The following is a 16850-nucleotide window of genomic DNA, read 5'->3' as shown; positions in this document are numbered from 1 at the left end:
TCAATTCAATATATCATTATCTTTTATTTATGTAGCACCAACAAATTAAGCACTGCTTCTTACAAAACATATGACTAAAATAATTCCATGTATTGTTTTTGATCAAATGTCACATAATTACAACTTTCTATGGAACCCAGTGACAGATTGCTGCCATTCTTGGGTGCCTTATTGAATGCTGCAAGAGGCTAGCCTCTCAGGACAGCTAAAAAGTAGATAAAGCTCTTAATTTTTAGGAACATAAGGTACCATCATCTTAAATCCATTATTCCATGATACTGCCATCACATAATTATTACTTTTTGATAAATGTTTTACCTCAGATATCCACTAATGAGATCTTTAGAATCAGGTAGAACACCTGTGAGACTTCGATGAAACCTGTTATGAGGTAATTCTGATGTCATTCATAGCAGAACAACCCACAACTATAAACTGTGGTAGTTTAAAGTACACATAGAGTTAGACTTTACCATTTTGAACACGGACTACGAACAGCTTCTGATAATATTTTTTTTTGCCGCTAGGTAAGGAAGAGACCAAATATCCTTTTTTCCAGAAAATAGGGTTTGACAACTACCAGTTTCAAAGGTCACACCACTACACAAAGAGCTGGAACATTTGCCTGTTATGACACATTTCTGGCACAATGCTGTACAATGTCTACGGGAGTGGGGCCTCTTATTTTGTTATACAATCGCAATTCTTCTGGGAAACGAGAATTAAGTCAAACACCAACAACAATTGCATCATTTATATAAACTAATAGTTGCAATAGCTTGCAGTGTATAGAGGGAACATTTTGCAGTGACAAACAAGCACAAAGGGCACACAGAAAATTCCTTTGCTCAACATCTGGCAAGCATAGTGGTTACGGGGCCTTCCCATTCCCTGAAATTAAAACATACTGTTTTTTTAAGTAACAGTTTTACTATTGCGTGAAGACTTCTGAACCTAGCAGTTTATGGTTTGCATCAATGCTTTGATGCAGAAGGGAGGTAAACCATACATAGTGCCACCTAAATTTTCTGAATATAAACTAAAGATAAACCACATATTCACATTAAAACCAAACTGTGTGGTCCAATGCCATTTTCTGTTTTGCCTCTCACGTGCGGATCAAAAATGGAGTGTTTGGTTTCTCACATAGAAACCTAAATAAAGATCATGCTAGATAAACATAGAGACATTGTGGATTTGGGGAATTCAAAGAAAAGTAAAGTACATTAAATTGGTTTCTAAAAAAAAAACCAAGGCTTTAAACTAGTGAAGTACCTATAAAGTAGTAAAAAAATCACTTCAGTTTTAAAGGCGCAGTAAATATACAAAAACCATACACCAAGTGTCTTTGAATGAGAGGTGGGCTCGTTCTGCCTAATAACAATTACCTGTCAGTGTTGTATTTATCTGATCCTTTGATCAACCTATGATTCTTGAGCCTTGAAAAAAAATTACTTTTTTAATAAAGGCTTGCCGATGGAACTCTTCACCTACACTGCTGACCATGTTTTCTCAGTTCTGAAAATGGGTGTCTGCAATGCATTAATCACGGCTCATTCCACAATTAACAAGATGGTTCTACAGGATTACAGGTAGCTGAATACTTGATGTATTAAAACATAGTTAATACAGACACCACAGCCCAATCTGGTCAAAGAAGCTTAATAATAGGATATATAATTATACCATAAATGTCAGCATCACACAGAATGAGTTTATAAAGGTTTTGTCTAGTGCACTCTTAATTTTGCCATGTGAATTAATTCCATTGGCATTAATACTTGAAACTGGGACCAACCCTACCAGGCAAACTATTCTGAGCCATGAACTGAGAAGAAGGTTGAGAAGTTTCCATATTCTACAGATATATATTTTACACCACCATACTGTCAGCTACTTTACATGAATGGTGATCTGATTTTCTTTTCTTCAAAATATATATACACTTCTTTATGGTTCAGTATAGTGATGCCACTTGGGGATGACCTATGTGATACTAGTCAGTAGCTGTGTAAGGAAGTCCAAGATATAAAAAAAATTACACATAACGAGGAACCAAATGGTCAAGCTTTAGTTTATTCACTAAGGCGAGCTGGGAACGATATAGGCTTTTCAATACTTTTGCTTCCAACAAAAACCTTTATTTTCTGCAATACAAAGACGCTGTAATAAAACAGCAATCTGAGATCGGTTACAACTAGCATAAAACATTTCCCCCGGAGAAGTTTTGCTTGCATTCCACCAGTTCCTCTAAGGCTCTTTCCATGTTTCATATTTCAAAGCATATAAAACAGTTACTATAAAGACAGCACTAGTGGAGTTTCACCACCATTCCACGTGGTGTCTCTTGGAATACTTGCTAAAGCAACTATGTAATAATATAACCCTTTCAGTTCCAAAGATGAGAGGTATCAGTTATTTTTAGTATCCAACATTATTCAACCTTGACTTGAGCAGAGCAAGTCTGAAGATTAGGCAGCCATTTTTCATCTGGTTTGCTCGCTCTGAACCCACAGGTTTTGAATTAGTAAAATCACAAGCCATAGAAAGCAAGAGCTCTATGGATTTGCTTCATGTATTAACAATACCTCAGAAAGTGTTTGGCCTGGCCTTACAAATTTTACCTCCTCCATCTCAGGCACATTCAATACTCACTTAGGTATATAATTTCATCCTTGCTAGGTAAAAACTAAACTATACAACATGGGAAAATATGCTTTTACCACAATATTCAAGAAAAGTCGCTTCATCTTAAACAATGAATGGGCAACTGAACCACAAGATACTATGATTATAGCTATTACGTACTGATTTGATTTAGGACACTCCAATAGACAACTAAAAGTGAGGTGTTGTTTTAGCGACCAAGGGTTTCGTGCAAACAATCAATTCGTCCTGTGCGCATCTTCGTAACTTGAATATAAGAGAGGACATGTTAAGGCACGCGCTAACAGATATAGATCGCTGACAATAAGAAATGTTGAAATGATGTGCTTTTAGAACATTAGAAACCAGCTGATACAGTTGTTAGAATTAGTGTTTTTTCAACTTTGTCCTAATGACTTTCAACATCGTGTTTGATTTCGAAACAGCTCAAGAAATGTTCAATAAATGCAGAACAGAAACTGATTGAATGCTGATTGCTATGTGACTGCTTTCTTATTTATATGGACACATTTCACCCACAAAAAGCTTTGTATTTCAACTAGTTTATTACTCCAATGGTGAGGTAAGCGAAGTCCTGAGTAAGTGGCTGAATTCTAAAGATAAGATTGGACCTTCATAAAAAGTACAGATATACCGATCTGATAATTAACCTGCTTCATAGAAACTTGTGCATCTATAGATAATAAACTTCCAATCCAGTTCTTTTTAATCTACTCTACGATTTTTATTAAAGGGATTTTTCGTTTACTAAGGTTTTCATGTTCCATGTTATTTATTGCAACACGTTTGCAAGTCAGATGTCTGTTAACATATCCTAGGCCTCTCTCTTACTGGTTAAGTGTAGAAGAACTGCATAGAATATATGTCTTACATATCTCCCTAACATATTTACCAAAGTATGAATTAATGGGCGTGCAGCAATCGGTTCCAGGAAGGTGTCTTACCGATCTAAAAAACTGCACATTCAAGATTGACGTGACCTTTTAGTGCCGCAAGAGTACACGTGTCAGTTTACTCAAAGTGCCTTCAGGTCGTTACATTCTTAAGAAACCCGCAGTGACCTCTGTAGGTTTCGTGCTATGAAGGACAGGCAAAAAAGAATGATATGGGACATTTACAAGCATGCATGTTTGCTATTATCAACTGGAAAGGATAAGAAGAGATAGGGGAAGCACTTTTTGGCCAACTTAGGCTGGGATAATTATGATTCGGCAATCACTTTAGAATCTCCAGCTAGTGATAAACTGAAGGCAAATTCCACTAATGACTGCTTACTAATAGTTTCTCCAGCATCTGCTCGTGTTGGTTGCTCATGTTTATTCTTACTGGTAACATATCTAACAAAAGCAGTTATTCAACGAATCACATTTGAAGGTGGACAAATTATTTTTAGGGTGTTTCAAGTTACTTTAGAGGGAGCCAGTAAGAGAAAAAACACTGTCTTGTCATTAATAATCATATTTTTTGTTTATAAGAAGAAATGGCTATTTCAAGAAAAATATTTTCTCTTAATTTTGCCTACAATTAATTACAAAAATTAAAATAAAAGCTTGAAGTTAAAATTATTGTTTCTGCTTCTTAGAAAAAAAGATAGCTTTTTAGTGTATTTTTTGCCCATTTCTTTTTTTATCAGCAGCTGGTGAACTTGATGGGTCTGTTTTCAATATTAATGACAACTTAGCTCTGGAAAGGGCCAGTTCTAATATTGATTAAAGCCATTGAAACTTATCTTTAATGTAGATCATTATTCATGTGTGACAACCAAGCACCGAATATAACGTAAAAATCTTACATTTTTGCTGAACTCTCATTGATCAAGTCTTGATCTGTAATCAATGCCACCGACACATCTATCCCAAGTCTTAGCAATCCTCACATAAAAAGCAGTTTGAAAAATATGAGAAATTATTTCTATTTTTTTCTCACTGCATTTTGTGGGAAGATTGACATTCACAGGGACGTCTGGTACATCAACTAGGCCATAGGCTCGGTGTCCCAATGAGAAAGAAAATGTGTGTTTTTGGAATTACCCATATGCTCACCAACAACTATTTAAAACAATATCCCAAATAAACACATTTGTATCATTTTATTTTAAATATTACAATAAGAATGTTGATTTTTTTTTGTATGTTTGATTCTTTAGGATGCATATATTTTGTACCCTGTAAATTATTATTATTTATTAATAATAATAATAACAACAATGTTGTTTAGAGGAAAAATGCTCTGCTTATAGGTTAATCGATCTCCTTATAACCCTTTCAGTCCCAGGGTGGTGTGCATTGCTAAGCACTGCATACACATCAGTCACCAGGGGGTTAAGAAAACTCCATACAGGCTGTTGCAGCATAGAGAGTGATCACAACGTATACAGCTGAGATTCTGTGAACTACACTCTTCCTGATAGCCCTTTGCTCTGGACAGACTGTACATATATACGTATCGCTGGTAAAATTACAGTTGTTGATAAAAATGCTGACCTTAACCAGTCACAAGTTGATTAATAATGAGCTATGGAGCAGATACCAGTTCAGTGTCAAGTGGAATGGTAAATGGAAAAAGCATATGAAATTGTCTCTCTTTTCATACAAACCTTTAAAATTAAGAACACACAATGCAGAATTTTTTTAAAAAATGAGGGCAGAATTCAATAGTATGTAGGTACTGCCTACAGTGCCTTTTGAGAATACACCTTAAAAATATACATTAAAAGTATGGATCAAAACTATTAGAATATCAATAATTGATGATTTTTGGGGGCAGTCTTGTAAAGCAGGGGTACAGCCATACAAAGGAGATGCAGGATTTATGCCAACGTCTGACCATTCTATCCACACGACATGCATAAACCCTGTATGCGTGGGATTTACTCAATAATAAGCATTTTCATTGCTTGATGTATATTTTGCCATAGTACTGATCACCCAGACTTAGGACTTCAGCCTCAACCCAAAATAATAAAAAAAAACCACAAATCTCCAGTAAAACCAGAGCTTGTAAGTTAGCGTTAAATAAGAGAACGTAATTGCAATGTTCATCATGCCAAGTCGATTGCTGGCCTCTGCACCATGCAATCATAGACCATCCAACAATATATTTCTATTTCTGCATGTCGTAAACATGATATATTGCACTGCAAATCAAGAGTCACCAAGACACGAGAAGGTATCAGCAACGCCTAAAGACACATTCATGAGGCCTCACTGCTGCTTATCAAAGGTTCAAATGAAAGAAGAAGAAGTAAACATGTACCGCAAACTATCTCACACTTTGATGGCTTTGGTATCCGTGACTATAATCAGTGTTCCAAGACAGGGCACAATGCTGAATCCTAATCCTACAAACCGGAGGTTACCAACCACTAAAACGCAAACCATACCTTCATTCATTATCAACATATTGTCTTTAGTCCTGGATTGCTAGCTCTCTAACCATCAGAAATAGCCTGTGTACAGCAAGGGGAATGTTACCATTCCTCTGCATATTATTCATCTAGAACACCAGTTTGTTTTCTGTTTTTCATTATTTGGCTATATTTTTTTAGAACTATTATAGTACTGAGAGACATCGGGATATTTCCGGCAAAGACTACAAATCTATATCTACAAACAGAAATTAAATGTTTATTGTCGTTAGCGTTATGGATACCCTTTGGCATGTCACATGCGATCCAACCCCTTTAAATAGGACATTCCAAGATCTGCATAGACAATGGGAACAATCAAGTACAAAATGATTTACCTGTGCCCCGAAATGTATGTAGGTTTCCCAGGAAACTTTGCATGTCTTCCACAGTGGTGTCCTTTCGACTGTAGAGCAACAACTGCCTTGCGTCGGAGAACAAACGGGAGACTCTGGAAGATAAAGTCGCAACTATGTTTTAGCAGATGCTTAGAATTTTGGGAAATTTGGGAAAAATAAATAGCCTCTGTTTTTTCTGCCTCTTTGAATTGTGTCATCTCATTCACAGTTTTAGCCAAAGCAATTCTTTACAAATCATGAGTTTTCTGTAATACCGGTACATACGGCGACATATTCTGGCCCAGGCTGACCAGGTCTAGGGAGGCAAATCCACGGTGCCCCCCGCCGCACAATAGACCCTCATTTGGGTAATCAACATACCTGGGAATTTTCTAAATGAGCTGACCCTTGAAATATTAACCATTTAATAGCCAGTACTGAAGATTCTATGTAGTGACTCCCCAAATACTGGTCCACATGGAGGGCTGCAGTTGCGGAGGGGGTACCTGTCCCTAGGTCTGATCAGAGCAGTGCCCAAGTAAATGCACCATACTGCACACATAATAAGATGAGGAAAGTTTTTACATGTGGTCTTAAAACCATAGCAACCAGTGGAGCATTCCTACTGAATAAACGATTCCTTTGGTTGCAATGATGATAAGCGTGCCTTTCAATACCTGCCTTATATTAGTTTTATGATGTAGGTATTTAGTTTTACTAGAGTACAATTTTCTTCCCTTAACAAGAGCAATTACATTTGCTAGATTATATTTCAATGAACTAGATATATCGTGATAGCTACTGAGGCTTGCTTTATCAGAGATGCACTGAACTTTGCAACACAATAAGCTGAGAATCCAGTACTATCATTAACTTACATGGACCTATTGAAGTTTCCGACCTCTCCAGGAGTTTCCCCTGGCGTTGGGTAGCGGAAACACGGATTGTTGGCGTTGCAGATGATGCCCTGTACCCATGGTAATGTTCCTGCAGACGGCATCGCCTTGTTTGGAAAATGACCTGTTAATAGAGACAATATTATGAACATATGATAAAAAAAAGTTAACATTCAGCAAAATTGCTGAAAAGTACAAAAAAAACCCCACAATTTTGAAGCTTATGTGTTGCAGAACAATAGTGTATTACACAGAGGCTAATTAAACTCAACATGCAGACCAAATTAAGCTGAATTTAAATACTAACTCGATTGTTCAGAAGTGGACTTATCACCACAGCGACCAATGGAAAGGTCCAGCTGCCTGCACCATTCCTTTGGCTGCTATGGTGATAAAACCGCTTTTGAAACCTTGCACCAGAATGCAGATCTATAGTTTAAACTAAAGGCATTAGCTAGTGTTTGTTGAATACTGGGCTTGAATGTAGATGTCAACACAAAAGACTCTGGGTTTTGCGGCGCACTAGGCCAGAGATGCTCTGCCCTTTGTATACATATGAGAAAATATTGTTTTGCAGATTCACTTTGAATAGTTATCCAAGAACTATAGACCTTGGGTTTGAAGAGATCCACAACGCAGCATAATCAATTGCTATAACCTAGAGAGCCAATGGGAAGTACAATACAAGTTCTGGCACTTTAAGGGTTGTTTAAAAAAAAAAAAAACAACCCACATCATATATCTCGTTTCTACCCGACAAAGCGTGTGATACGCATATAAACCCCTTTCAATGTTTAAGTTAATGTCAACCAAAGCTCCATATTGACACGGATACCCGCTGAAAGCCATGCGTCGTCTTGCTCAGCACACATTTATAGGATGATTATACTCCCTGACATGTTTCAAAAGGAATGAAAATGTTCCATGTTGGGCCTCTCACAAGCCATGTAAATGTTGGCTATTAAGCAACATTACTTTTTTCTCTGCAAACAGCAGATACCAGCTGAGTAAACAGGTCAGGGTGACTGACAACTGATAAAACAAACTCAATATACTCACATACAACTGGAAACAAAGTTATTAGAAGAACCAGTCACTGCACTTTGGTAGGAAACTATTGTACGTGGGGCAAAACAAAGTCCAGTAATGTAGAGTCTGAGTTATAATGAGGGAGGGTATTCACAAAACTCTACAAATTCCCACTGTATATGATGGCGCAATATAAAGCATAAAATAATAATAAAATAAAAAACAGATAAGGAGCTTATTTCTTAAATCCAGCTTTAGCACCGACTCTACAGAGCTGCCTATTCCATATGACAGATATCATTTGGATTTTCAAACACTTCATCTGAAATATTAAAACACTTGTAGAACCAAAATGGTTCAATATATCTGCGGCTGTCTTGCTTGAAAAATAGCATGCATAACTCAGAAGCATCCCTGATCAGGTCTAAATACGTACCGTACCTGGAATAATCTACGGCAAACGTTCTATTATGACTGTATGGAAATGGTATCTAACCGGCATACGTGGGTTTAATAATAGCTTAACGATACAAGCAGAAAGGTTTGGGTGCTACGTGCAACCCTGCATCGAATGCGTTTTACGGAGACATCTCTTAACCGATTCCATGCGGAAAACCTGATAAGGTGTCCTACTTGGCAACCAAAAGTTAACGGTGACATTAAATGACATTAGGTGGATAGTAATGGAAATGATTCCTGGAAGTGGTGGCATATAGGTTCTTCCCAAAGCAAACAGTGCTGACTCTGGCGCGATGCATGTGGCCATAGAAGATAATAGCTCACTCTGGGTCACAATGTTACCGAGTGCTTGGGAGCCTTTCAAGGTTTTTTTGCTTCCCGATGCCAGAGTCAACAGGAAACTGAAATCTGTACTGTACAAACTGGGAGAACATCCACAGGCCACGCTTGTTGATGCAATAACGGCTCTATAAGAATAAATGTACTTTAACCCCTCATGTGCTAACATCACCAAGCTGGAACGGAATACTAAGCTGTGGCCCCGTATAACAGTATGGTATCATACCCACAGTATATGTTAAAGTTGAGCAACACAAAAATCCAATCATGACTTCTGCTAAAACGTACAAAATCTGTAAATTATTATTATGAAAAAGTAATACCCTGTACAACCCTATTTTTTTTTTGTAGACCACGTCTGTCACATAATAAATTAATCAACAGCCTGCCGTTAACCTAGTAAAGTGTTAAAGAAAAATTCTGTTGAGAATTAAGGCAGCTAGCAGATGTTTCATATTGAAGTGCTCACTAAACCCAGGAATACTTTTAAGATTAAATCCAGGTGTCTTCATATTCTGTGTTACTTACAGAAGGGGCTTGAATGCACGGCATTCCATTCCTTCGTGATTTACTAGGTTTTTAGTAAAGTTTGTCCATTAAAAATGCAGTAACTTTACCCTAAATTGTAACCAGTCAAATGCTTTGTTGTCCCAAATATAGTTGATGTCTAGAATTTGATTGTGTTGAATACGTATGACCCTCTGCTCTGCACATTACACTTACTTTTATGATACGTACATATTTCTTGTTTTTGTTAAAATATGGAAATATTAGTCGCTAGCATCTATTTCATGCTGATTTTTATTTTAGTGTTAAGAGTGATGTCATTCCCACATTTGGATAAGGCTGTATATATATCTATATATATATATATAAGGCACAGATCTAGTTTATTAAAGTCTGGTAATCTCCCCTACTGGGACCTCAAGGAAGGACTGGGCGATATGATCTCATGACCTTATTGGCCGAGCCATGAAGACCCAGCAGCCAATTAAACCTCTTACGTAAACCAACTGTATTAAGTCAATGCAGAATTAGTTGTATTATATCCCCTAACAACTGTTTAACTGAACTGAAGGGGAAAAGAAACATTGCATTGTCAAAAACATTTCATATCAGTCCAGAAACCTTTAACCGCACTGTTATATCTCAGTTTACAGTCTGTGCTACATGGTGTGTAGCAAAACATGACTACGCCAGCAAAGCCTGCCAACATCATCAAGGATACTAGTGAAAGCCTGGTGTGTATGGATAAAGTTAAATGTACGGGAGTTTGCTCATGTACTTACATTCATGTTGCTCGTAGGGAGGATAAGAAAGTCGCACAGAGATCAGGATAAAGAAAATGAAGAGAGGCCATGCGATTTCCACCAGAAGTTGCAGCTGAAATCACAAAACAAAAATGTGAAAAAATTATATTAGCAATCTAATAACTTGTATGGGAAAAAAAATATTATTTAAGGCAGCATAGAGTTAAGTTTTAAAAAACACTGAAATAGTTAAAAGTCGGAATACAAAGAGGAATCACTAAACTCAGAGGAGCCCCCCTACTCTTTATCCAGTTCCAAGAACTGCATCCCGTTCCCTGTGTGAAGGTTAAATGAACTTAGTCTGATCTCTCTAGGGGACTATTGGAGAAAAATAAAAGCTGTTTTTCACAAGCAGGGTCCATGCCAACCGAGGATCAGGCCATTTCATTACATTGCTTTTCCTTGCTTAAGGTCTCCTAGAAACCGAAAGAAACCCCGCAAAAATGTCTTGTATCGCATCACTTAGAAGCATACATTTCATGGATGTCCACAGTTTCAAGCGCAGCTGGCAACTTAGCGATCCCTTTCATAATACACTGCTTCATAATTGCAAAAAGTGTTCTCTAATTAGGGTGTAATGAAACAATTAATATTTCATGTTCATTACTGAAGAACCTGCTGTGTGTCACCAAGAATGTGTTGCAGCCCAAAGGGACTTGAGTGTGACAAAATTACCTTATGGCTTTTAAATTAGATTACCTCTTAATTATAGCTAAAAATCATCTCCAATTATAGTGGGGATTTCTATATCTTCTAGCTACTGCCCATATAAGATAAGAGCAGCCATCTTGTTTATTCAAATGTAGATTGTATGGCTGCTTTCCCTGTTGCAAACATTTCCAATTTTTTTTTTACAAGCAATGGTATGGTAACTGTTGTGATTTCTGGGCTTCCTCAGTTGCTAAAAAAAAACAAAAAAAAACAAGATGGCCACTTTTGTTGGTTGCAGAAGACTCCTCTTTCATAGAACATCGTTAACACGGCCAATATTTTATATATATTATTTTAAGACATTGTTTTACAATTATTTGACGACAATGATCAATGACTGGAATTCTTTATGAAACCTGTCCATTCTAAACTAACAAACTTAAAACCTCGATGAACAGGAGCCCAGACCAAGTGAATATTTTCTTTGAGGTTTGTAGTGCAAGTTGTTGTTATTTGCTCCTTTTATAAAGTGATTCATATTTATACATAATAATGTTTAATTGCAAATCTGACACAGAACATTACTTTAATACACATTTCACTACTGTGTCTCCAGATATTATATCAGTGGAATTTTAAATTAGATAGCGTCTGGCACAGTGTCTCCTACTGCAACGTTTCACTCCTTTAGAGAATTTATGTCTCCGTCTTTCCAACCACCATGCGATTGTATCCATAAAAAAATATAGTATTTTTGTAAACAATGCCTGTTTGAAGGAACTTTTATCTTAATATTTTGGGGGGGGCAATGCACCTTTTATTGATTTGTCTCTTAACTACTAAAAGGCCTATCACTGAGAAATTGAGCTCATAAATGTCATGGTTAGCAGATGTATCAGAGACACGTGTATCCTCAGAAATGTTAGAAGTTGCCTTTATCTCACCCATAATGAAAAACACAAAAAAAAGACAAAATGTATTTTCTATTGTTAATCTTAGTTTAAAGATTTTTATATCATCCTGTCCTAATTTGTGCCAAATTTTCTTCGCTGATAAAGAGTTGGAAACATTGAAAACCCAACCTTTTCACATGTCACCTAGACAGACAGCCTGATGGGGTTAATAACCACTGATCTCTGGGAAAGGGGGTAGGCTAGCTAAACGAGGGTTGGGAGGATTTGTAGAAGATATTAAAGGGGGGAGCTCCCATGGAAAAAAAATACTAAACATCACAATGATTTGAAAAACTTGAAGAAGAGTCAAATTTGAAATTAGAAGAAGAGTTGGGTCCATATTGTGGAGTATGACGTAATCTTACATTATAAGGCTGGTTTGCATTGTTATTTTGATGTGTGCGTAGTCAATGAATTCATGCACTTTACACTGTGTTAATAACTTTAGACCATTTTTATCCAGATTGTTTCTTTCAAGGAGGGAGTTTTAGGGTAAGGATGGCGTGAGGTTTCAAAGGTGCTCTACAACGTGAAGTAGCTAAGGAACTTTATCTATACCCTCGTCATGAGAATATGAGCTTTGACCCTTTTCATAGAAATTCATTAATAGCTAGAATTCTTCATATTCTCTGTTTAAACTAAGATTATTACCTGAAAATGTATTTACACAGTAATAAAACAAAATCCCCAGGAGGTTGGATGTTAGGAAACACACACTGCTCCTAAATTGTCAAGTTGATTAATCCTGTATTTCTGATACTAAATTACTCAGTATATAATAAGGTCAATATAAAGCCTACTGAGTCATGAAGTCATAACAGCAGTTCTAGCGATCATTATTGAAAATGCACATGGTTGGGAGAGCTCTAAATCAGAACTCTAAAATGAATGTTATCCTGCACAGTGTGATTTTCCTATAAACCACTCAGTTCTCTAATCTTGAGCATGCTCAAAGCATGAATATCAAGTATTATTAGCTGTACATACTATAAACATTATGGATAAAGGCACCAAAAGTTATCTTATTACCAATGGTGATATCCAATGGGAATGAGCCATCAGCAGAAACATCCTACTAGTTCTGGGGTGTCCAACCTGCATCCCTCCAGCTGCTGCAGGACTACATCTCCCATACTCCTCAGCCAGCTCCTTAGCTGAAAGAGCATTGTGGGAGATGTAGTCCTGCAGCAGCTGGAGGGCCGCAGGTTGGACACCCCTGTAAGTTGGTGTGGTAAGAAGACTTTTCAAACACTTTTTCAAACTTTGCACCAGAATTACTTTTTATACATAACACTCTAAAGAAAAAATAATATAGCGCAAAAGATATAGCTATTTTGGCTAATTCATGATATAACAACAACATTTTAGACACAATTAGATAAACTTAAACAAGTGCTAGGGCAAGAGAAATATGATAACATATGTGGTAGTATGGTAGATGCCTTCAACGGACAGGGAAGGGATAAAAGGTTCTGAAAATGATAGACATGAACGTTTCTACTGGCCAATCTATTCTAGAGGACAATGTACTGTGTAGAACAATCCACACACGTACATATATATTGCATTACGCTGACTGTATGCTCCTTCTTAATGTATTCATAAGTACCGTATGTACTCTGATCAAACAACAAAATGTCTACAGACTACTGTACATGTGAAATGACTGCACTTACTCGTCTTTTACTATACTGTAAACTGTAAAGCACGAAGTGAGAAAAGCATATCCAGAAAGAGAAGAAGTGCTAGGACCTAGACTAAAAGTAGAGGCTTAGAGGTTAAGATTTAATTTAAGTAAGATTTATTTACTGAGAAGATGGTAGTACAACTGCCTTCCTGCAGAAGTGGTTAACACAGTAAGGGAATTTAAACATGCATGGGGTAGGCATATGGCTATCCTGAATCTAGAATATGATCCAAATAAGATTTGATGTTTTACAGCAGGCAGTAAAATGGGCCAGATCACTGTTATCTCTAGTCAGATTCAATGTTTTTATGGCTGACAGGTACATTTTATCTAAGACGCTGAGAGAAAGGAGAAAGGACAATCGATATATATGTGTAACTTGCACTCTCTGAAATATGTACAGCAAAAAGAAACAAAAATGCTACTGGTATTGCAAAGGTCTCTGGTGAAACTACTGTATGTGGTTACATCTAAATCTGGCATTCCAAGAATACCTGGAAATGCCTCAGTCTTTCTCTGTCTTCTGAACACATTATATGGTTTATTAGTTTAGTTAAGTGTGTGATCGTTTTGGAAGGGACAATGATTCCTATCAAAATTATAAGTCATTTGATAAAGGCTATACATCTAAATAAGAATTTGAGCTTATTTGATGGACTCATGCCACAAAGCTCAATAGTTCTGAGACTGAGCATCCAAGCAAATTTGCCCAAGTGTCCTCACTGGGGTGTCAATATACTACATTTATTACAAAAAGCCATTTCCATTGTGTGATGACCCATATGAAGAACACAATCAAGTACACGCATATTACAGGGCAGTATGTGTTTCCCACGTGCATTAATGATTGCCGCATGCACCCAGTTATACAATTCCTAACTTTTCACAAAACACATCACACGTTCTCAAAGCGTGGCTTAATTTTAAATTAAGAATAAACATGTTAGTAGCCTGCGATCTACTTATGGCAAATCCGTCCTAAACACTTATTATCTTAACAGTTGGAGGAAAAAGACCACTTACTGTCTGTCTTCTTCTGTAGGTGAAGTTCTTCCACAGCAGCAGTCCCAGTTGCGCACTGTAAGTCATCTTCTCCCTGGGAGCACAAACTGCTTCACCTCTGCAGCTGAGGCAGAAGTCGTAGCAGTACTAGGGATTTTGAGTTGTTCATTAACTGCAACAGAGTCAGAAAGGGATAATGTCATATAGCTTGTAAGGGCAGGAGGAAATCTCTACTTGCAATACAGGAAGAATCAAAACAAGTAAACAGGAGGTCTCGTGAAAGGCAAAAGCCATACCTGCCTATATGAACTTGTCCATAGGTTACTTAATTGTTACAAAGATCACAGAGCTATGTACAAAACAGACTAAGTTAGCGATTGTGTGCCAGATAACCTGACATCAGCTAAGAGAGTCTAAATCTAGTGCTAGAGGCGTGGAATAGTTCCAATATTGGCTAATGCAGCAAGCGAACTGTCAAGACTCTAAGACAGGGGGTCTTTCCTGCCTATAGGTTATATGTACCGTAAATACATGACATGTGAACCAAAGGCTCTATTCACCAAACCTGCTATTCATGCTTCAGGGCAGTTCAGCAAAGCCACGTTGCTGAATAACTAGTTCTTTAATTAATATTAATATTGTTTGACATAGACAAAACATTAATTGCATTAATGAAATCTATCACATGCTATTTAAATAATCATACGCAGAGCTAATATTTAATTTTTTCCTCTGAAGGTTTATTAACATAACAATACAAAAAATGTAAAATCCCTCTAATTTTCTATGGCAATACCCAATTGTCACATGACAATTGGGTGATCTTTTGCAACAGTTATAAATAAGGAAAAAAATGTAATGGTTAAATAATTATTTCAAGGAAAGACTGGACCATTCAATTGTTTTAGTAATAATGACGCTAATGCTGCATTTTCCCACAAATATGTTCAAGTCAAGCAAAAAAATTCTAAAAATCACAATTTGCAGTTCACATAGGAACAAAGGATTCTCAATACAACCCTGGATGTGTTATATTCAAGTTCTAACAAGTCTACTTAATTTGCTGATGAAACATCTTTTTATATTGAAACATAATAAGAAAATAATAGCTATTAACACTAAACACAGTTCAGGTACTACTAACAAGTAAAGACCCAAGTTTCTCCATCAAGAAGGTATAAGTTCACATTCTTGAATGCCACCTTGCGGATAACACCTCAGCCCTACATGAAAGGGAACATTTTAAGGCTGCTCTTTAGTAAGGAACCCCTAGTTGAATGAACAACTACCCGAGAAAATAGGTTTCAAATATTCCACCACATATTTTGCAAAGCGCTAGAGTCCTTAAATCCGTTTACACAAGTCCTCTAAATAACAGACATGCTTTCCACAAATCTATGTAAATACAGAATACGACTTTATCAATAAGACTCCTTTAAAAACACACTGAGAAAACAGGTTGGAGTATTCGTTCATCAAGCAATGTAAAAAGGACCTTTGTTCAAGACATCTGCCCCTTCAAATATCAAACAGACCTTCACAGTACAACACTTAACAAGTCGTTCCTTGAAATTACCAATACAGATTTCAGCATTCGAGGTCCTCTTGGTGCCATCAGAGAACAGATCGCATTGTAGAAGAAATTTGAACTCTATAAAGTAGTTAAAAATGAGAGCAATTTTGTATTCCGTACCTTTGATTGTCTGGTAGTGTCATACGGTCTATTCTCACTGCAAATGCAAGAGCCAAGTTTAAGATTTTTCAGCTTCTTGGGTCTGCAATCCTTGCAAGTAAGAACTTGTAAGATGACTTAACCAGTGCTGTATGTAACAAGGCACCTGCTTCAGATTCAGTTTTCATTCAATCAGAAAAGGGTGTGCGGTGAGCATCTTTATTTAATTTTTTTGAATTTGGCTCTAGGCTTAGATTGATCTTGGTCAGTATTACAGCAAAGACTGTTGGCACAGGGTTGCCATCCAATGCTGAGGTTGATACAAAATTTAGTTCAACAGTTCTTTCAGGTAAACGGACACTCCAGCCACCATACACACGTTCATGCATATGAAAAGTCCCTAAACATTTTAATGATGCCCCCCTTGCAAATGCATTTGTC

At 36.9% G+C, this 16850-nt stretch overlaps 1 protein-coding gene across 2 annotated transcripts in view; it reads right to left on the bottom strand.

The window, feature by feature from the left end:
• Positions 1-16850, bottom strand: part of ABCA1 (ATP binding cassette subfamily A member 1) — a 63810-nt gene that overhangs the window by 35876 nt on the left and 11084 nt on the right. For both annotated transcript variants that reach the window (XM_053465876.1, XM_053465877.1), the window contains exons 2-5: positions 14759-14909; positions 10424-10517; positions 7290-7431; positions 6412-6524 (exon numbers count right to left, since the gene is read on the bottom strand). In XM_053465876.1, the coding sequence (XP_053321851.1) occupies positions 6412-6524; positions 7290-7431; positions 10424-10517; positions 14759-14824 (415 nt within the window). In that variant the 5' untranslated portion in view covers positions 14825-14909. The remainder of the gene's footprint in view (positions 1-6411; positions 6525-7289; positions 7432-10423; positions 10518-14758; positions 14910-16850) is intronic.

Source organism: Spea bombifrons, chromosome 1, assembly GCF_027358695.1.
Source record: "Spea bombifrons isolate aSpeBom1 chromosome 1, aSpeBom1.2.pri, whole genome shotgun sequence".
NCBI classification, from domain to species: Eukaryota; Metazoa; Chordata; class Amphibia; order Anura; family Pelobatidae; genus Spea; species Spea bombifrons.
Note: the sequence above shows the minus strand (reverse complement) of the source record. Positions and strands in the feature narration are given on the sequence as shown.